The 22,915-nt window shown below is 41.4% G+C and overlaps 1 protein-coding gene across 2 annotated transcripts; it reads right to left on the bottom strand.

Annotated features, from left to right (window-relative positions):
• Positions 1 to 71: 71 nt before the first annotated feature.
• AMPD1 (adenosine monophosphate deaminase 1) lies at positions 72 to 22,741 on the bottom strand. 2 transcript variants are annotated; one of them, XM_004769864.2, is made up of 16 exons: positions 22,592 to 22,741; positions 21,291 to 21,302; positions 17,480 to 17,660; positions 16,263 to 16,428; positions 13,453 to 13,618; positions 9,886 to 10,105; positions 8,968 to 9,097; positions 7,653 to 7,847; positions 7,232 to 7,363; positions 6,245 to 6,408; positions 4,308 to 4,434; positions 3,961 to 4,124; positions 2,970 to 3,090; positions 2,132 to 2,305; positions 1,610 to 1,720; positions 72 to 1,252 (listed from the first exon to the last, which is right to left on the bottom strand). In XM_004769864.2, the coding sequence occupies exons 1-16, from the start codon at positions 22,713 to 22,715 to the stop codon at positions 1,094 to 1,096; spliced, it is 2,346 nt and encodes a 781-aa protein (XP_004769921.1). In that variant the 5' UTR covers positions 22,716 to 22,741; the 3' UTR covers positions 72 to 1,093. The 2 variants fall into 2 exon arrangements, with proteins under 2 accessions (XP_004769921.1, XP_004769922.1); XM_004769865.2 differs by lacking the exon at positions 21,291 to 21,302.
• Positions 22,742 to 22,915: the final 174 nt, after the last annotated feature.

Raw genomic sequence — 22,915 nt, 5'->3', positions numbered from 1 at the left:
GATTCTTACACTAGGGCTAGTATAAACACGCTGTCAGGATCACACCCATGCTTACAGCGACCAGTACAGAATGTGGAAACATGCATGAATTTGCCTTTATTTTTTTTTTTCCATTTGAAAAGTCATTACTTTCTGAGATGTTTCACAAAATGTTCTTTTTCACATTTGTATCCACACACATCATTTCACACTGTGAACAACTTGAGAGTAGGAATGAAATCTTGTTCTTTATAACTTTGCTGCCTAAATAGAGCCTGATATTTGAGCTGTTTGATCAGTAGCTGTTTATTAATAAATCAAATGAACTATCAGCCCAGCCACTAGGTGGCAACACAGTTGTATGTGTAGAGGTATGGTCTAGCTAATTGGAATTCTACCTGGCTGGCCTTGAGTAACAGGCAGGTTTCTAAACAGTTACATGTGTATCTTATTTTGGTAAGTGGAATTATTTAAAATGTACAAGGACAGCTGACTATAACTTTATTGCCAAGTATGTCCTTACAACTAAGAATCCTTTTGTAAGGTAAGTTCCCCTGAAGTGAAATAGCTCATAACTATGGATTTTCTATATTGGGCAACATATGTTTTTGTCTAAGAATGCCAGACTTCTGTCACATCCTATCAAAAGGATATTTTAATGGTCTATGTGTTTCAAGCAAATTTCATTCTATAAACCAAAAGCCTACATCCTCCCAACCACAAGTCATTTGCTCAAATTTTTGCCCTGTTTCAAGTTATTATGAGTAATTAATAGTTTTTAAGGTGGGGCAAAAATGCAAGCAACTGTGAGCAAATGTTTTGCCTGAAAGTCATGGAGACTCTGGAGTCAGACAAACCCATGTGCCCACTGCTACCACTCAACAGATGTGTCCTTGTGCAGGTTATTAACTTCACTAGCCTCAGTTTATTCATCTCCCCCAAATGAAGATATTATTATCTACTTCATAAAGTGAAAATGATTAAGTGAATAATGTCAGTGGAGGAAGATCTAGAGCAATCATTGGTTTATAGCAGAGATTCAATAACTGGTAACTATTATGATTCATATTCTTCAATGAAAATCTCACCCATATTATTATTTGGTTTATTTAATTTAGTCTCCTGATTTAAGGCCTTCAGCAATTAAATTGAGTTCATAACACCAGGTTTCATAGCGATAGGCCATGCGGATTTGGGCAACATTTGTCCTCCGGATGTCATTTCCAATAGGACCATCCTCAAGGTAATTGTTGCCCAGAAACCTTGCTTTCTCCTGTAAGAGGAAAGGAAGCAGAATGATTATTGTCTTTTTATCCTGATATAGACTATAATTACAGCTCCCACAAAGATTCCTTCCTTGCATTACTTACTGACAAAAGGAAAAAACAGACCGCTCAAAGCACTCATCCAGGGCCTCAATGCTCATGGTCTGCTGAGAAGGCAAGTGTATTTTATTTGCCTTGCCAAAGGCAGAGCCAGAGAGATAGAAGACTTCTTTCTAGTCCCTGTCCATAGTAACAGCATATGATTTGTGGGATAATTTTTCCACAGGTGTTTCCCTAGCTATCTTTTCAGTACTCAGTTACCAGATCCCATATACAGAAGGGCAACCAGTCAATAATAGGTCTACCTCATGAGAAATTCCACATTGCAGAACACTGTTTCTTGCCACTTCACACATATCACAGGTACTCAGCTTGAACACTTGTGCAGCAATGGCATATTCTTCCATTAGGGGCTCCTTGGATTATTTATTTAAATGAGGCAAAAAAAAAAAAGGAAATAATGTATTAAAAAAAATAACACACACCCAGCAGAAAAAGTACAGTGAAATCTCTTGAGTAGACTCTAAAATTCTAGATGGCCAACAGGGACTCTGGGGTGCCTCAGTTGGTTAAGCGTCTGCCTTTGGATCAGCCCATGAGGGGCTCCCTGCTCAGCAGGGAGTCTGCTTCTCCCTCTCCCTCTTCCCTCTGTTTCTCCTTCTCCCTCCGATCTTTTCCCACTCGTGTTCTCTCTCTCTCACTCACTCAGTCTTTCTCAAATAAATAAATAAACAAATAAATAAATAAATAAAATTCTGGGTGGGCATCAACAATCCCATGCTGTTGTCCCAAATATGCTGGTGTTGCTTAAGAGTCCACAGGCATACCTTGGTGAAGTGGAATTGCATTGGGTCATCTGTCGACAGCGAGACCATTAGTCCCTTCTGGAGGAAATCTAAAAAAGGATTTTTGGCATATTCTAGAAATAAGCTGTTGTTACTTAATGGCGACATAGCGATGGGAATCTGGGCTAAGAAAAACAAGTACTGTAACACAGGAGTCTGAAAAGGAATAGTGAAAAACAATATTTAAGGATGTTGAAAAAGAGATACAAACTAGAAATGTTAAAACCCCGTGGTCTACCTCAAGTTTCAGCTTTCCACAAAATGATCGCATGTTCTTTAAATCCCTTAGTAAAAAAGAATACTAGTGTTTAAATGTAAATACTATTTAGAATAAATTTATTTGGGATAATCAATTTTCAGAAACATTTGGTCAAATCATATGTTTGAGTTTTAGTTCCCAAGTTAGATGGTCTCTCTCAGGGAAGAAACTTCATCTTGAAACACTTTTTCTTTCTCTACGAGAAAGTTCTGACTCTCGTCGGAGGCATTTGGAAACATGCTATAACAAGAAATCTGGCAAAAACCAGCTTAAGGTAAGCCAAGTGCCTCTGAATTATCCCTTGTCAGAGTTCTAAAATGGAAGCCCGAAGACCTGCATTAATTCATCTCTGCCACGAACTAGTTAGGTAATTTTGAGCAGCTCCTTTGACTTCTCTGGGCCTCTGTAAAATGTACTGCACTTCCTAACCTAAAAATCTTTTTTTGCTCTGCTTTCATTTGATTCCAGTGTTGATAATGACTTGTGACAAAATGATAAGGAAAAAAAATTACTCCTCTAGCTCCAATATAAAACATATTCGGAAGAGAGCCTCCAACTCACCTTTTTTAAATTCAGGCCATGGGAGATATTATCTGCTGTCATGAATGCTGTCATGAGATGGGTGAGAGCCCCAGCCTCGCCGCAGTGAGGTCGGAAGAGGAACGTATTCATGCCTCGTTCCCTAGGGAAAGAGAACAGCCACGGTAGTCACAGGCCGCTGACTATGACCTGGCAGCAATTCTGGGCATGGAGGGGTTTACAAGAAAATCTGGTAGAAAAAAAATTAACCCTCTGAAAGGGAGTGGGGGCATCTAAAAGATTCAGTGAAACCGGCAATTCCAAATCACAATCTTAATTCTTCCCGAACGCAGACTTCTGAAAAAAGAGGCAGCCAAGAGTATTGGGGTATGGAGGAACCTAGTCATGATCTGATTATCCGCAGTTTCAACAGGAAGTTTACCAGTATCACCAAGTTCTCATTTCTCCTGCTCATGCTTTTAAGGGAAAACATTTCCAGAAAACCCTGTTACAATAGTCCTCTACTCCTTATACATATCAAGAAGGGCAACATGTATGGAGGTCTATAATACATCACACAGAGATTAGTATCAATTCCCAAACTTCCAACGAAAAGGAACTGTGAAAGTTACTGAAGGTTCCAAAACGTCTATTCGTCCTGCTAAATAAAGAAACCAAACAAAAAGACAAGGGAAAGAAGGGTCTGGTTAGGGCCGGTCGGAGGCATCCCAGCAGTGCAGTGGGATGACCACACAGGGCACCAATGTCTCAGCAGAGGTGTGTCAGATAGAATCCTCTCCTTCAAGGCACCTGGATGGCTCAGTCGGTTAAGTGTCTGCCTTTGGCTCAGGTCATGATCCCAGGGTCCCAGGAATCGAGACCCGCAATGGGCTTCTGGCTTGGTAGGAAGCTTGCTTCTTCCTCTGCCCCTCACCCTGCTCTTGTGCTCGCTCGCCCTCTCTCTCAAATAAATAAATAAAATATTAAAAAAAAAAAAAGACTCTCCTTCTAGCTCCAGTTCTCGTCTACTCACTTTCTCAGACTGTTGAGCACCACGATGTTCGCATACATGTAGTAGGCATAGTAGGTGTAAGAGGGATTCTTTTCCATTGTCCACTCCTGGGGCTTGGGGCTCTTGGAAGAGAACATGTGGCCACTGTGTTTGGACTCATCGTCCACACTGTCGAAGCCAGTAATCTGTCCGGAAAAGTGAGCCATGCAATGGGGTCAGTCTGACTGCAGGATCCTGGTCCTCAGACAGACTTTCAGCTCCCAAAGCCCAGGACCAAACGTCAGAGATAAGCAGCAAAAATGAGTCACAGCTATGTGGGAGTCCTGGTTCATGCACAGCAACAGGAAGGCCTAACGGGTCATGCTTACATGCTTGAGGAAGACACTGAGGTCTGGGTGAGCCTGGGGGTTGATGGTGGCCTCAAACACTGGCATGAAAACATTCTCCAGCATCTTTCCGAAGTGTGGAAGGAAATTCTTAGATCGAAACACATCACTAGAGGCAAGAATGAAGAGAATTCAGGAAGAAAGTATTTTTAGGATTGGTAGCCCCTGAGTGAGGGAATCAAAGGACCAACATGCTATGTTCAGGAAAAGACTGGGTCCATTCTAGATACATTCTTCTTGGTTACCCATAAAGAGGGATTCAGTTTAGAACTGGCAAAGAGATACAAATGTCTTGCTGGACAGGTTGTCCCTACCTCTTCTACAAACCCTCTGTGGCAAAAATATTAACCTTCACAGCTAAGTCCAGGTGGAAAGTGAAGAGTATAGGAACTGTGTCACAAAAGATTCAGTGATTTATTTGTGGCGTATAAAATGGGGAGCATGAAATAGTTATTAAAAACACTTCTGGGGACACCTGGGTGGCTTAGTCTGTTAAGCATCTGCCTCCGGCTCAGGTCATGATTCTGGGGTCCTGGGATCAAGTCCCACATTGTGCTCCCTGCTTAGTGGGGAACCTGCTTCTCCCTCTGCCTGCCACACACACACTCTCTCTCTCCCCCTCTGAAAAATAAATAAATAAAATATTTTTTAAAAGAACACTTCAGGGGACGCCTGGGTGGCTCAGTTGGTTAAGCAGCTGCCTTCGGCTCAGGTCATGATCCCAGCGTCCTGGGATCGAGTCCCGCATCGGGCTCCTTCCTTGCTGCGCGGGGAGCCTGCTTCTCCCTCTGACCCTGCCTTCCACTCTATCTGCCTGTGCTCACTCTCCCTCGCTCTCTCTCTGACAAATAAATTTAAAAAAAATCTTTAAAAGAACACTTCTGGACATTCTAACAAACTCTAATATACCACTCAGTATATGTAATTCACTCTTTTAAGTGGCCAGAAAGATTAGTGAATTTAATCATAACAACTCACTATGTTAAGTACCTTTATGACCCTATTTTTTAAAAAAAAATTTTAAGCAAGCTCTATGCCTAATGTGAGACTTGAACTACCACCCAGAGATCAAGTGGCGTATGAGACAGTCATTGAGACAGTCAGGTGCCCCCATTTTAAAGATGATGAAACAAAGGCACAGAGAGCTCATGAAACTTGCCTAAGATCACACAGCTAATAAGTAACAGAACCAGGAGTCAAGTATTGCCAGTCTAGGTGCAGAGTCCATGCTCCTAACTACCACAGCTACCACCTCCTTGCTATAATGATATAATAATACAGGAAGTTCTACCCCAGTCAACAAGGTTAGTTTTTTGGCTAAAAAGAAAGGAAAAGACTCCTGTGTTACCAGAGCACACAGAACACAGGGGCAAGTGGCCAGAAAATAAATATAAGTTTGATAAAAGATCAATGATACTGAGCATCTCTGAGGCCAATGAGTAATTAGCAGGTGGTAATATCATCAGTAAATACTCATTGATTATGGGGAACTTGAGCACTTGTAGATGAGACAATCAGCAGATGGTAGTAAAGTTTCTGATACAAGAAAGCTACATCCCAGTCCAGATAAGCATGGGGAAGAATGAGCTGGACAAGAGAAAGAAAAAAATAGAATAAAGTGGACATAGTTCTTAGCCTAGCTACGTTTTAAATATTCTCAATGAGTTATTTTGTGATCACATAATGTCCTGTGTTTTAAAAAAAACAAACCAAAAAACCTTCTGGCTAGAGAACTGAAGTGAAATGATCTTCCTAACTCCTGTCTCTGGTCAAGAATGCTGAACCCAGAGTAGACAAAACCAGGCCCCCAGGACCGGGTTCTGAGCGGTGCTATAACAAAGCTTATTGTGACTGCATATTCCTTGTTCATGTGGAGGAGGTCAGACAGGTGGGAGGGGCTCTGATGGGGAGGTACATACTAGATCCTGGGGACCTGGATCATCCACGTCATGTTGGGGCAGTAGATGCGGTTACAGACGAACCAGCTGGACAGTTTGCTCCACTCATCAAGGCTGCGGCCATAGATTGACAGGCGAGGTTCGGCGTGCTGGTACTTGGCCTCCACCAGGTCCGCGCCTACCTCCTGCGAAGCCAAGAGAGGAGTTCAAAGCCAGGAATTCCCTCAAGTCCATGAGGGGTCTAAACCGAGGGGTCTGGGGGTGGACGTGGGTACTAGGAAGAACAAAGAACATGTGAAAGGAAGCCAGAGGGAAACTGTTCCACGTTAAGATCTAAGGAAATTGAGGGGTGTCTGGGTGGCTCAGTCAGTTCAGCGCCTGCCTTTGCCTCAGGTCATGATCCCAGGGTCCTGGGATAGAGCCCTGCCAGTGCTGGGCTCTATGCTCTGTGGGGAGCCTGCTTCTCCCTCTCCCTCTGGCCCTGTTCCTGCTCGCTCTCCTTTCTCTCTCTCATGTGCATGCTCTCTCTCTCTCTCTCATAGATAAATTAAAATCTTTAAAAAAAGATCTAAGGAAATTGAGAGATGAGGGGAATCTAATCAGTAGATAAGAAACAGATAAGACATAAAGGAGTCTAGAGAGTGAGGAAGTCAAAGGATGATGAGTCATCCTATCCAAGGCACCTGCAAAAGATATTCAGTTTCTCTTATACCTCCTACTTTTCAAAGCACACATCTCCCAAGTCCTCCATGTCATTCCCTGTCCTAGTGCTCAGACCATGAAGATGAGGGGGAATTCCGACAGTGGACATTCCCAAAGAAATTCTTGTATTCATTTCTGGGGTGCTCGGCCCCAGGGAGAGCACACTTCCTCCTCCTTCCTCTCCCTCCCTCCCTCCTTGCTTCCTTGGCTCTTCTCTCCTTCCTACCTTTCCTCCTCTTCTTCCTCCTTCCTCCCCCTCCTTAAGAACCAGACCAGGTATCACAGATCTGGCTGGTTCCTCCTCACCTTGATGATAGTAGCAAAATATTCTCCATCAATATAATTGTCTGTCTTTAGGTAGAGGTCTCGAAGCTCACTTGCTCCTACAGGATTGTATTTGTCATTGAACTTATCAAAACGCTGGAAGGTCTGGCGTCCCTGAATCAGGAAACAGGAGCACAAGTGTATCATTATACATAGGACATATGGGACATAGAGAGCTAGGGAATGGCCCCCAGGAACGGGGGCCTGGGAACAGGGCCAAGGGTCGGTCTCCAAGAATGGACTCTGGGATAGTCGATAATGAGTGAACCTCAAAATTGTCTGTGGGTGCTTTCAGCCAGCGTGGTCAGGTTAAGAGGGTTCTGAGAAGGGGGTAGTTTGTAGGAGAAAGGCATGCGGGGTTCTGAGTAGGATCAGGAAACTGACACGATCTTTTTCAACCTACAGCGTGAACATCCAGAGAATCAACAGTCAGGTCATAGGGATGCATTTTTAATTTGGCAAAAAGTTCCTTTAAGGTCAGATTTTTCTCCTTGGTGCTATGGACCACTCTGTCAGCATCAGTCTGGTAAGATTTCTTAATAAAACGGAGCAGATGTTTCTGATTCATGCAAGCAGCCGCATGGATGTGGGTGTCCACCTGTGTGTTTGTTCAGAAAAAGAAAAACAACAGTCAACCTTAATTGTGCTGCTCTTTTGGAGGCTATGGTGCCTAGCAGAAAAGAATCCATGGCACCTCTTTGTACCCTTGCAAGAATGTCACAGGTTAGGTGGATATAATAATAATGAGCATTTCTCTTGGATATCTGTACATCCAATATACTCCCTATATTTGATCCACATAAAATTCTTGGGGGGCATTCTGCATCCCCAAAATGAAGTAGCTGGCCTAGCCTTCACCCCAAAGAGAGAAAGGATCAAAATTACGACACCATGGCTCAGTGATAGCATTTCTGAGTTGGGTATTTTTATGATTACAATTTTATAAGCTGGAGATTCAATTAATTTAATAAATTCATTAAATTTAATATTTAACCTTAATTATTAATAAATAATTGTTTTAGTATTTATATTCTAAATATATTAATTTATTATTAATTCATCGACTATTAATAACATAATAAATTTGTTAGATTTCTGTTTGATTAATTAATTGATTAATTAATGATAGATTAATTTATCCATGGTTAAACAGGCGGCTGAGCCAGGATTTGGTCCCAAATATCTGCTCATTTATTGTCTATCCCTACCTCTTACAGTCACTTAAAGGGTCAGAACACATCTCAGAAATGTTTCTAAGTTGATTAGTTATCCACAGTCCTTAGTGCATTTGATATTCCCAGTCCTCTTGTGAGCTAGACTGGGCAGATGTATTTCCCAATTTTACAAATGAGGAAAGTGAAACTCAGAAATATTTAAGCACCTCCCTCAATATCATAGACTCAGGAAGTAGAAGAAAAAGGACTAGAATAAAGATCTTCCAAATCCTCAGGTAGCGGTTTTTGAGATTTCATTTGTTTTTGTTATTTTTGTTGTTCACGATCATTTTAACTTTTATGGTAAGGATGTGGTAAACCTTTCTGTTTGGAAAAACCATAGAAATGGCATTTTAACCTTTTAGAGTAATTCATCTGCATTCATTAAACCCACTGAACCTGCAGGAATCTTACAGTAATCAGAGAAACACTATCTTTCTTGTCCCCCTCAAGAACACATTGGGTTAATGTTCTTGCCCAGCAGTGACCTGTGACAATGTTTACCTTCCTGCAATTATAAAAATCTCGGTGGGGGTTGTTCTTCAGCTCCTTTAACTCATCCATCTCGTTGAGCATCTCATGCACCTGGAACTTGGAGGAGAGGAACTTCAGGCGTCGATGGGTATAGGTCTTACTGTGAAAAATTAAATAGCATCATTCTGAAACATTCAGACACTTAAAGAAAATAGACTCAATTTCAAAATCATCAGGACCCTTATTGCATATTGGAAACAATTACTGGAATGAACATTCAGTTTGAAGTTAATCTCACTTGAAAAATATGGGGCTCCCTGGGCTCAATCTTTTCATCAAAGCTGGAAAGGATAATGAGGGAGGATTTGGGAAGGCAGTTAAAGGCCGGGGTGGGGCGAGGGGCACTTGGCTGGCTCAGTTGGAAGAGCATGAGACTCTTGATCTTGGGACTGTGAGTTTGAGCACCACATTGGGTGTAGGGATTACTTAAATTAATAAGAATAATAATAATAAAGCCATATAAGACAATATTGCTCAAGGTTAAGCGCCCTGGCTTTGGAGATAGCACATTAGGGCTTGAATCCTGGCTCAGCCAGCTGTGTAACTTTGGGCACATTACTTAACTCATTACTTAATTCATGTAACTTTGGGCACATTACTTAACTCATCAAAGTCTCAGCTTATAAAACTGCAATTATAAATATACCCACCTCAGAGAATGATGGCGAGGAGGGAGGAAAAATATACACGAAGGGTTTCACACAATGTTTGAACATAGTAAGCACTTAACAAATACTCATTCTTACTCTGAGTAGTAGTAGTCCTAGTAGTACGTGTGGTGGCCATAGTAGTGGGGGTGGGGGTGGTAGTCATGGGGGTGGCAGTAGTAGCAGTGGGGTGGCGGTAGTAGTGATGGGAATAGTAGTTCAGTCACCATCAAACACTTACACAGGTCCTTGGGCAATTAAAGCAAGTAAAAAATTCATATCATCTAAGAAGCTGTCCATATTTAGATAAGGAAGTGGCTTGGGCTCATCTTTGCTGGCGGCCACCTCATCAGGATAGACGTAAACTATGCCATCCTTCATTTTGAGGTGATAACCAAGGTTTTCCGGGAGGTCATCTGTTCGGAAGGGGTCTTCTCCTTTCTTCACAGGAGGGGTAAAGACTTTCTCAATAAAACACAGAGCAATAGATCAAGAAATACGATAAATGGCTGCATAAAAATAACCAAAACATGAAACGTTGTAAGATCTCATTCGTTTGGAATCCTGTACATCTTAGTTATAATTATCCAGTGCTGAGCTAAAGTTTATTTTTGTATTATTTTCCAAAGGTGACTAAATTAGTAGTGTAAAGTAACTATAAGATTGTTTCTAGTATAAGAATGATTTTCAAGCTCTTAAGAAGAACTGTTCACATAATTGATATACTACTTACAAAGAATTTTATTTACTGCAGTAGGTTATCAAAGCCTTTCTGGTTAGAACATTTTATGAGCTTATGAGATAATTACATAGAAATAAAAGTCAAACTACAGTTAAAAAGTAGAATTTGGATCTTTTCCTTGATAAAATCAACTTTCTCTATAAGTCTTCATTTAGAGCGGTTATTTTTTAATAGACTTTATATTTTAGAGCAGCTTCAGTTTCATAACAAAATTGAGGGCCAAGTACACAGTTCCCATATACTCGTACCCCCACACAGGCACTGCTTTCCCCACTACCTACACCCTCCACCAGAGGGGTATGTTTGTTAAAATGTATGAACGTACACTGGAGGTCATAATCACTCAAAGTCCAGTCCACTTAGAGCTCACTCTTGGGGTTGTACGTTCTATGGGTTTTGACATGGGTTTTGACAAATGTATAATGACACGTATCCATGCTTACAGTATCAGACAGAATAGTCTCACTGCTCTAAAGGCCCCCTGTGCTCCACCTATAGTGGTTTTAATAGAAATTGAAATATAAAATAAATTCTAACTCTAAGAACTATAGTTCTTGTTATAATGTATTACCCCCCTTTTAAAGCACCTATAATTTTACAATGTCTGCTAAAGGAATAGAGAAGGGATTTTTGTGGGTAAATGTCCCCTTCTTTCCCACGCTAATGATTTCAGCCTAAGAAAGCTGTGAACAAATTCTATGTGGTCATGGCCTGTAATGCATTTAGCCATTTACTTTCTTTTCTGTTTTTTTTTTTTTTTAAGATTTTATTTACTTAACAGACAAAGATCACAAGTAGGCAGAGAGGCAGGCAGAGAGAGGAGGAAGCAGGCTCCCCGCTGAGCAGAGAGCCCGATGCCAGGACCCTGAGATCATGACCTGAGCTGAAAACAGAGGCTTTAACCCACTGAGCCACCCAGGTGCCCCTCAGCCTTTTACTTTCAACAAGTGTGTGCCCAAGGCAGCAGGAAGGCTCCAGTTTGCAAGTGATGACTGATGGCCAGAGTGGGGGAAAAGAATATAGAAAGAAAAGGTCATACATTATCTATTCAAAACTGGGAGCTAAGGAACACAAGAAACATAAAACAATATGTTTCTGTGTGAAATCTTAATTTTCCAATCTTTACACTTAAACATCCTGAGAGATAAAGCATAATTTAGAAGAAACAAAGACAAAACAGATATCCTAAATGTCGATATTATAGAAAAATAGGTAAACCAATTTGATGTATTACCAAACTGGATACATGTTTAAAATGATTTTAATATTAAAAGGCATTATAGAGAAGAAGTTGTAGAACTGGAAATCTTTTAATGATACAGCGATCTTAAAGTTCAGAAACACTTTAATATTTGCCTCCCTTGAAATTTCAATCCTAGAATTATAATCTGAACTAGGTAAAGCAGCTACACAAAGATGTTTACATAAAGCCATTTATGATAGCCTTACTGGAAATAAAGTTTAAAAAGTCAGAAATCTAAATGGCTAAAAATAAGAGTTGGTTAAATAAATTATGATATAGTTATATAATAGAAATCTGGGAAATTATTAAAATCTGACTATTGAAAAATAGATATTGAACTTTATGTAAGGGAGAAAATAAACCAGTAAGATATGTAAATAAAGGACTATGGAAAGTCAAAATATGTAGTTTAGATTTATCCAGAGGTTAAAGCAAGTCAGGAAATGATAGTATCTGGGCTGCACGTTGAAGGATGTGGTTGGATCTAGACATTTGGACATTCAGAGAAAAAGTGAACTCTTCCCCTGTTCAGGCACGGGGCACAGCATGACAAGGGACGGAAAGTGCTAGACCACTTCCCACCAGAACTTCCCACCAGAACAGAGTGGAGTAGATAAGGTAAATATATAAATACGTTGAGGGCGCACATCTAAAAAATCAATAAATAAAACGTAGTTAGGAGCCAGCTGATGGTAGACCTTGAATGCCAGGCTGAAGACTGGACTTAAGTTTGTAGGTAATGGGCAGGTTTTTGTTAAGAGGAGGACATGCTCAGATTTGTGTTTCAATAATTGGCACTAAAGTGAATATGAACCAAAAGGGAGTGATACTAGAATTTAACAGAGTAGGTCAGAAACTGGCAATCTGGACAAGAAGAAATATAGGCCTAACTTAGGGTTTAGGGAATAGCAAAGAGGGGAGATTTTCGAGAGATATTGTGCAGAGTCAATTACGATTGTGTATGTGGGCAGGAGAGACAATGGAGTCAAAGATGAGTATATTTTTAGACTGGATTACTTATTCGAGAGTGTTTCCTTATCCATGGGGGATATGTTCCCAGACCCTCAGGGGATGCCTGGTACTGTGACTAGAACTGAACCCTGTATGTACCATGTCTTTTCCTATACTTACATGCCTGCTGATGGGCTACTGGTCTACCACCTTACTCGTATTTGTATAAATTGGGCACAGTAAGAGATTAATAACAACAATGAATAATAAAATAGAACAATTATAATAACAATTTAGTATAATAAAAGTTAGGTGATGTGGTCTCTCTCAAAATACCCTTTTTTGGATTTTATTTGTTTATTTATTTGTTTTATTTGTTTATTTTGAGAGAGAGAGAGAGAATGAACATGAGCAGAAGGAGAGAGATAATCTCAGGCAGACTCCCCGCTGAGCACAGAACCTGACACTGGGCTCGATCTCATGACCTGAGCTAAAATCAAGAGTTGGATGCTTAACTGACAGCCACCCGGGCACCCCTCTCAAAATACTTATTGACCTATACTCACCTTTCCTGTTATGATGATGTGAGATGATAAAATGCCTACGTGAGATGGAGAGAGGGGCATGATGTAGGCATTGTGACGTAGCACTGGGCCACTCCTGACGTGACAATAAATCAGGAGGATCATCTGCTTATGGACCTCAGCTGACCACAGGTAACTGAAACCGCAGAGAGCCAAACCGTGGGTGGAACAGGGTAGGGAGGGGAGGGTGGGGGGGGGTGGGAAACTACTGTAATCTAGGGGCATATTTGGTATCTAGTAATTAAACCTAAAGATCTATTTTATACTCTGCATGAGAAAACTTCTTACCTGGGTAGAAGCTCTCATTTGCTACCCAAGCCTCACCCTCAATGTTCCTCAGGTACTTGGAAGGGGTTTTAGGGAACCTCTGAAATGACTTCTGCATATACTTCTCCCGTATACACAATGCCCTGTATAGACCTTTGCAGACCATTTCGAAGTCTTCAACTGTAACCTGCCAAGAAAACATCAGAATATCAGAGTCGCTCCTGTGAAAATCCAGGGAGCAGGTTAAGTTTGTCTTTGGTACGAGCCTGCCTTCCGGGCTGTTTCTGCCCACACTGAGCCTGGCCTGCCCACATGGCTGCTTCCTGCTTGACTTGGGCCCTCGGTCCTCCTCCAGGAGCAGGTCTTGAAGTTTTCCCAACTCTCCCATTTCTACTAAAACTCACCTATTCTAACAGGTCTTGGCTTATACAGGCTGGTGTGTGTTTGCCGAGTTTGCCAGAAAGCAGTGATTATCTAGCAAATGTGATGAAAACATCCCATTCTCTCTAACATGGAGAACACTTTCTTCCTTCCAGTTAAGGATGTTTTACGTAGAGGCTTCTGAAGACAATATCTCAACAGAAAGGCCACATGACTCTAATCTGAGAATTCAAACTACTTTTTGGTCACTAAGGGAAATATTTGGGAATGAATAAAGTGTCACATCCCTCCAACCCCACCGCACATGCATGGCCTTCTTTAGCTATACATGAATCAGAACATCATCCATTCTTTTGGATAGTTTTTAACTTTTAAAAAAGGATTTAACTATTTATTTTAGAAAGAGAGAGTGTGGAGGTGGTGCTGGGAAGGGGCAGAGGGAGAAGAAGAGAAAATCTTCAAGCAGACTTCATGCTTAACACAGAGCCTGACACAGGGCTTGATCCTAGGACCCTGATATCAGGACCTGAGCCAAAACCAACAGTCAGACACTTAACCAACTTCGCCACCCAGGCAGCCTCTTTTGGATGGCTTTAAAGAGAATTTTGGCCTTGGCTAAAAATAGCAAGATTCTAGAGTAACATTTTCTTAGAATTGCTGGAAATTTCCTAAACTGGCCTCTCCCATGCACCATCCCCGACCCCTGGTTGGGCCTGGCACACCCAGGGAGTCATAACTTGAAATCACTGAAGGCTCATCATCAGAGCCCAAAGACTCTGTGGGACCAGTGCGAGCATGTTTCCAGGGTTTGAGGTCCTGATGTTGATCCTAATCTGCTGAACTCTTCTTGAAGTCTACTGACATTGGCCAAGAGAGTCTGGCTCAGGTGGTGGAGCTAAGGGTCTGCTTCCAACACGGCATGCTTGCGCCTTTGCCACATGGTGGGCCACCAGTCTATCTTCTCCAGGATAAGAGCTGGAAAAGATATTCACCTTGGTGTCTTCTGCACTTAGCACACCATTCCTCATACAGAATAGGTGCTGGGTAAGACCTGATTAAATGGCATCAATTGATTAGCAGGGATTAATGGCCTTGGAAACTTGGTCCTGATCCCCCTACCTCTCTGTTCAATTATAAGGGCGAAGACCAATGGGGCACAGATTCCAGCTCAGTAGGGTTTTGCTCATCACCCAGCCACATTCAGCCAACAGATACAGCAACACACCTAGTTCTTCGAAGACTCCCAGCTATGGTTCCATGTGCCCTCCAGCTTTCAGAGAAGAAGCAGCTAGCTACTACTCCCTGGTTTCTGTGAACTCATCGTCCCTCCCATATTTCTTCTTTTTATTTTTGTTTCTACCAAGCACAGAGGTATCAAGTTTGTCTCCCAATTTTTATGGCTTTTTTTTTTTTTTTGAAACTTCCAGGGCGGGTGTGTGTGTGTGTGTGTCTCCAAACCTTGTTTTCCCTGTCTCTAGTAAACATCTCCTTTCAGTTATTGACCATCTAAAACGCCAACCATTTGCAGAGCACTCGTGTTATCATACAGAAAGACATATGAACAGACAAGAATCATGTTTGTTTTCTTGCTCTGTCACTTTTAGTATCTTGGGACTGACCCCAAGTGGGTCAGTTACATGAGAAGAGGGCTTAGGATGGGTCATTAAAACTATATTTGGAGCACAGACTGATAGCTAGCCATCGGTTTCACCAATATGATGCTGATTCTGCAAGTCCATGTGGCAGAGATTTATTAATTGCCCAACTGTTCTGGATAGGACAGGCAGGTCAAGTTGTTTGTGACATAAGTTTACGATCCCTGTGGCATAACTAGAGTCTATTCCAGGCAATAATCTACTGTGTAAGCATCTGTAATGAAATCAGAGATGACCGCTGGTCAGAAAAACAAAACAAAACAAAACAATAGCCCCATTAGACTTGTCTAGCCTGTCTCTCATCTTCCTTCTTTTCTCTGGGCTCTCTACTCCTCTCATCTCCCTCTCTTTCCTCCCATCTGTGTTTTTGTTTTTTTGACTGGTTTATGCTGCCCTCTCTCTAGGTCTAGGGCTGCCCTGGCACCATCTTTTCCCAAAAGTCCCCCGTGCCTCTCAAGGCTCCCTGTCCTGCTTCGTGGTATCCTCGGCGAGACTAGCCCACCAGCTGTTCTCATCTCCTGTGCCCAAATTTGTCTAACGTGTTCCATAACACACAGGGCTTCCTGTCACATATTCTCCATGTGCAAGCAAATGAGATGAAGGAGGATGAATTCTATGGGATGATAAAACAGAAATAGAAGGTATAGCACATTGGTGTTGAGAGGCAATAAGGAAGTAGAACAAGGACAAGCTAGCTAACACCTTTCTCAGTAGGAAGGGAGGAAGGCAAGGAAGCTGAAATAATGAAGCTGTGTCTTCGCAGCAGCTGCATCTGAGGGACAGGGAGCGACTCACCCCTGAGGCATAATCGCCGGTGATCTGCACTCTCTGGAAATCAGGCACGGTCTGGTAGGTTGGAGATGAAGAAATGTATTCGTCGATGTGGGACAGTTTGGTGGACGATGTTTCACATTGGGGAATGGACAAATTAACTGTCTTCCGTCCACGGAAACGTTTTTTTCTGGATTTGAAATGCAAAAATAAAAGGATTTAATGTTGGCCTCATTGGGAGTTTCATTGTGATAGAATGATGTTTCACTGTCCAATTTCATTTTGAGGACAAAAAGTGAAAATTAAAATGTCAGCGGCGTGTCAGAAACAGGATTCAAGCATATGGGAAGAGGTATCACATGACTGTATTCCTTTCTTCCTGGTAGCCCTTGGAACAGTGGGCCTTTGGGAACACACTAGAAGGCTTTCAGCATGACCTTGTTCTTCACAGGCAGTGGGCTCCTAGCAGATAGGGGTCTGGGTATCATAATAAGCATAGGCTTTGTCAGTCACTACATGTGTCATTTTATGTTTGTTTTTAAACTTTTGAGCTTGTGTTGCCCCATATGAAAATGCCTACCTTATAGGAATTCGGTGAGATTTAGTGTATGGAACTTGTAAGTTGCTTAATTAGTATTACTTCCTCAAATCAACAAGTATTGAGTTTCTGCTCTGACCTGACCCTTATGATAGGTCCTATGGGGCATGCCCAAGAAGGTGGACTGTTGCTCTTTCCTTAAAAATATAAAATGAAAAGGATGACCAGGGCAGGAGGACAGAAATGGAGGGTTGTGTCCCTGAGGCCTGGAGAAGGTCAGACTGGCCAGAGGGCAATATTCACATCAGAGAGCACAGTGCTAAGGTTGGCTCAAACCGACCTAAAAATGAGGCTCTCGAGTTCTGGTTTCTATACCCCTGGTATGGAAGCTGAGTGTGTGCCTAGCAGCCATCAGCCCACTGTGGTTTGGAACAGTTGCCCAGGAGCTCACATCCTCTTTCTTGGATAGATAGGGAGGCTTGAACTAAAGGAAGATGCCATGAGCACAGGATGTCTACCATTTTCTTCTGAGTCATTGGTAAACTTGCCCTAGCTTATAAGGTGCTGGGGTGAGGGTGTTGGGGAGAGGGAGGAGTTTTTATCTCTGGCACAGTTCTTCCTCCATGTTGAACCATCATTCAGACAGACTGACATTTCTGCTTCCTGTGTCTCAATGTCCAAGCATTCCCTTTACACCGCTTACCTCCTGCCTTCTACAGAGGTGGCCATGGCCTCCAGGTGGAATATGTGTGCTTGCATCTCCTGATGAGAAATTGGGCAGATTTCATCCACATCAAAGGGGGAAATCTCATGACGGCCTCCCTCATCTTTGACTTCAGAGGCGAATACTTTTTCAGCAAAGCTACGTAATGCATCATCAATTTCTGAAACAGGTTTTCATGGGTTAGTATTTAAGAACCCTTTGTCAGAGGTCATTAGAGAATTCCTGCCATGTGTAAGGCACAGTGCTAAAGACTGCCTTGGGGGGGGGGTGTGACTCTCCTATACTCTAACCAGTGTCCCAGAAACATGTCAGAGTTCAATGTCTGCTCTCTCTTTAGAGGTTTCCCGGTGGGTAGATTGGAAATCCATTCACAGAGACATAGGTCAGATTCCCACAGCACATCCCAGGAGGTCCTGAAGATGGGACTGGCTTCTTGTAGGACTAGCACTTAATCTAAAATCACCTGTTTCTGGCAAGGCTAAATCTGACTTCATAGTAACCATGCAACATAGTCCTTCTCATTAGATTGGTGGAGTTTTTCTGATGCTTGTGAAGGAGTGAATAGGATTGCTAGTCCTTGTAGTTTTTCTTCCTAAAGAGAACCAGGGATGTAGGTAGTTCTGAGAAATGAGTATGTATTTGGGGTCTTTTCTCCTCATGGAGCAGATATTGTGTTTCTCTTAGACATTATTTCAAATCCTAACAACTTGATGATACACTGAGGAAGGGAGCTACTGAAATTTACTACCCAGTGTTGGGAGTCCCATTTCTTGTAGACACGTGGCCTTCCGTAATGAATGACCCATAGAAAGCAAATTTCACTTTGCATGCTTTAATATGTCCATCTTTTTTAAAAAAGTTTGTTAATTATTTAATTAATTTTAAGTGATCTCTACACTCAGTGTGGGGCTCGAACTCACAACCCTGAGATTGAATTGCATGCTCTTTCAACTGAGGTACCCCTTAGTATTCCCATCCTTAGAATGGGTGGAGGGGTAACCTTTTGCTTGGCAATGACTAACTCCAAAACTCTCAGGATGTAAGACAACTAATTTCATCATATAGGGGGGTGATGGCCATTAAGGATCTGTTCTTCTGTTAAGTTCCATTGCATTTTCCACATACCCAGTTGTTTTAGCATTACTTCTAATACTTCCAAAATCTCTTGGTATTTCCAGAAAAGAGCAGGTAGCAAATAATGAGAATGACAAACAAGTAGCTACTTGAAGCAACAGAAGATGGAACATTCTTCACATGATGACAGAGCAAACTGCATGCAAAGAGAAAGTACCCCTCACTTCTGTCCCATCAGTATCTATACAGGTATCCAAAATGCCATGTTTTCAAGTTTAACCTAAGGAAGTGTCATATGCTCAAGTCCCTGTTCTGCACTTAGTAACACATTTACCTTACTCTGTCTTAGTTTCCTTATCTGTAAAGTGGTAAGACTTATACCTACAAAACCTCACTCATAGGCTATCATGATAATGTACATGGAAATGCTTTACAGAGAATAAAGCAGTAGCTCAGACTGAATAATTCAACTTGGTAGCATTGGTCAGACAGCTATGTGGCATTTGAGGCTAGCTTTGGGCTGGCTATTAAGGAAAAGATCAGTGATATGACTTAATTTAGGCTGAAGCATACATTGGAAATGATAGCGATTGTTTCCTAACTTTGCCAACACTGTCAGGTCAGCCTGCTTTCAAAATCTGGCTTCTTCCAGGAGAATATTAGCAACCCACTCTACTGGCTGGACTTTATCATCTATTTGCTTCATTAGACTCAAGCAAAGCCTGAAACTGGAAACCATCTTTGGATGCTCTGGAGTGGTTTTTTTTGACAAGTACCACAATCCAAAAAGGACCAAATGGAACTCTAAGTAGGTACATTTGATAGCCTGAGAATACCTCACCACCCCACTACCAACAGATTCCCAGAAATTAGTATCATTCCTGCATGAGAATCACAAGCAAGCCCATGCACCTCAAGGATGAATGGCAGGCAGAAGTTAGAAGAGGCTTCATGCACCATGAAAGGCAAATAAAAATAGGCTGGTTGGTTATGATGAGGAGGAGGAAGATGAGGATGGAGATGAGAATGAGCACAGGGCTGGCGATGAGAATGCACCTGGCTTGTCATGGTGGGCCTGTGGCAATGCTGTCAGAGGCCTCAGGAAGGACGGCAGGGAAATGGATCCCCAGAAACCAAATCTTACTCGCTGGATATCTAGCTCTTCCAGGACAAGCAGTCTTTATCTAGGACTGCACATATCCATTTGTTTCATATGTTCAAACGTTATTGTTTTTCCTAAGGTTGCATCTCCCTAAGCCACTATAGACAGTTGTCAAGTAGAAACTCTACTGTCAAGAAGTGGTTTACATTATGCCCCCAAATTATATGGTTGATGTTTCCTTCCACTGAATCAACCAGTTGCTTTGACTTCATGCAACCACAGCTGCAATTTGACTCTGAATTCAAGAACTCTGCCTTTCAAAAATATTTCAGGGAGTGGTGATGATTGTGGGAAGGAAAGAGTGAAACTGGTATTTCCAAAGATGAGTAGATAAGATCTGGTGACAGTTGGAATTCCTGGCGTAAAGGACAGATGACTTCCGTGGGTTGTACAGATCATTGTTGAGTTCTTTTTTGAGCATATTATGCTCGTGATAATGCAGCATCACACCTACATTTACATATAGAATCGACAGAGAATAGAAACAAGTAGTAGAATGACAAAGCCAAGACACTGAACTAGGGGAGAGGAAAAGTGTCTGTGGCAGCTGGATGGCCTTGGGCAAACCCCATAATCACAGGGAGCCTCAGTGCTCATCATCATAACAGGGGAATGTTAATAATAACGATGTCAACTTCAGAGAACTGTTATAAAGATTAAACAAACATACTTTAAAAACTACACAGTACTATAAAGAAGTTGGGAATTATTATTATTAACATGGGAAGTGCAAGATTCTTGAGAAAAGGAATATCATGCTTGCCTCTTCACTCAACAAATCCGGAAAAGCATGCTTATTTCCCAGCAGTGCTTTAGGGGGTGTGTAGGAAAGACAGGTCTTAGGGGTTTCATCTGCCACATCTCTTTTCATGGAGGAACTCCAAGGCAGACTTACTATTCATCAGCTAAAAGACAAATCTCATTTGTGATGGAGGGAAACATAGAGTTATGGTTTTACGTAAAGCAAGATTCTATTTTATCTGGTCACCAAAATTGACCATGAAATGTTTTGCTTTCGAGCTGAGGATTTCCTAAGGCAAGACTCAATAGACCCCTTTGGCTAATCTATATCTAAAGAAGAACATATATTATTTTAAAACATCAAGTGAATGCCCCATAAGAGACTTTTTAAAAAAATAAAAAATGTGGTTTTTCTTGGGAGTCCAGAAAATCCATGAGTTCATTTGTAATGCTATGGAATATCTATGGTCATTACTAATCTTTAAAAAAAGAAAGGATTTTATTTATTTATTTGAGAGAGAGAGAGAGAGAGCACAAGTAGGGGGAGGAATGGAGGGAGAAGCAGACTCCCCACTGAGCAGGGAGCTCTAGGTGGGACTGGATCCCAGGACCTGGGGATCATGACCTGAGCTAGAGCAGACGCTTAACTGACTGAGCCCCCCAGGCACCCCTGGTGATTATTAATCTTTGTTGGCTTCCAATGATATTTAATAAACACTGCTGAAAAATACTCTTGTTTCTGAATTAATGAATAGTGTCATTTTTTAACTGATTCTTTGGCAAATAGCAGGAAAAGTAGTCCAAAATACTCACGTTTTTCTTCAGCTGTATGAAGAAAAATAAAACAAGATAAAAGATATAAACAACTTTCAGAAATGATAGTGGCTGTTATTCAGTGCTTTGGAAAAGAAATGCGTAGACTTGTACAAGAAGGGTGTGTGATGGAACTTGATTTACCTACAATTTGCTGCCATCAGAAGCCCCTAGGAATATGGCCAGTATACATCTTTTTTCCTCTCTTTTTTATTTCTAATATGGCTCTTTAAATTTATGTTTATAATCTTAAAGAGATACTCTTTGTAAAATGTGATTTTAAAGAAATTTGATCTAGAGAAATGGAAACTCTCTTACGATATTGGTTGCGTGTAAACCATGCACCTCATCTGGTCAACACTTTAGTAACACCTACCAAACAGCCATTACTGAGAATCTATCCTACTGATTTTCATACTTAAAAATGGAAAAAGTTTTGGGTGCAAATAATGTTCTCAGAGTATAATCATACTTACCCCAACTGTAGAGAACCTGGAGGATTAGTTAAGGAAATTAGAATATTACACTGCCGTTCAAAATGATGTTAGGGAGAGTTTTAAAAACCATGGTAAACGATTAGGTCAAAATATTAAGCCCCCCCCCACCAAAAAAGGCAGGCTATAAAGTGACATGTATGGAATAATCATAACAATGCTTTTAAAAATTCTTTAAATTTGCATAGAAAATAAATTGACATGTGAAGTGTATCTTTGGATGATGGGCCGGTGATTGTTTTTTTTCTTGCTACTACTTGTTTCTGCACTTAGCAACACCTTTACTTGAATATTCTGCATTCTCTACATGAGTGTTACTACTTTTATTTTCAGTGTCATTTCTTTTTCTTATTTCATAGGAGGCATGTATTTCTTTCACAAAGAAAAAGACATTATTATTCTAAAAATTACTATGTGTACAAACCTAGATTGTGATTGGGTTAATATTTCCCTATGCTCATGGTTGTCAGCTAAATCCTCTAGCTAAAGATGTCGTAGGGGACCCTTTTCACAATGGTGACAGCACCGGTTTTGTTTGGACGAGCAGAGGGGATTTTAAATATCTCCCACAGTTTTCAAACTGGGATCATCCAAGATGCTACCACATGACACAGCTCTAGGAAATCACCTCCCTTCCAAAACTAACAAGAAAAAAAAATCCTTGAAAATCATGTCTTGCTTCTTCCTGAAAAGTATTATTAAAGCTACTCTGACCCTAAAGAAAGGATAGTCAAAGCTGACAAGATACCTAGAGGAACAGGTTGCATTTAAAAGAATGGAGCTCTCCAAACGCTTTTGCACACCTACCTGCAAGTTTCAACAGAGGCATTGTTGCCGGGGTCCTGGATTCTAGGATAGCACAGGAGGAAGGAGGAGCGAGGAGAGAGGCTGTGGGGATGACTGTCTGACAGTAGAATACCCTGACACTCATTTTGTGATTTTGCTTTGCACCTGTAATCTGACCCTTCTCTGCTAAAAAGAGAGAGATGAGTTTAGACCTATTTATAGGTTGAGGCAATTGATGGTGCAAAACAGGTGAAGCCTCTGGTCTTTACTCAGGGATTTCAGAGATGATACGTGCTAGGTCAGGAACCGCATTTTATTACTTTCTAAATCTTCCAACGGATTGGA

Source organism: Mustela putorius, unplaced genomic scaffold, assembly GCF_011764305.1.
Source record: "Mustela putorius furo isolate JIRA1106 unplaced genomic scaffold, ASM1176430v1.1 tig00000585_pilon_pilon_pilon, whole genome shotgun sequence".
NCBI lineage: Eukaryota > Metazoa > Chordata > Mammalia > Carnivora > Mustelidae > Mustela > Mustela putorius.
Note: the sequence above shows the minus strand (reverse complement) of the source record. Positions and strands in the feature narration are given on the sequence as shown.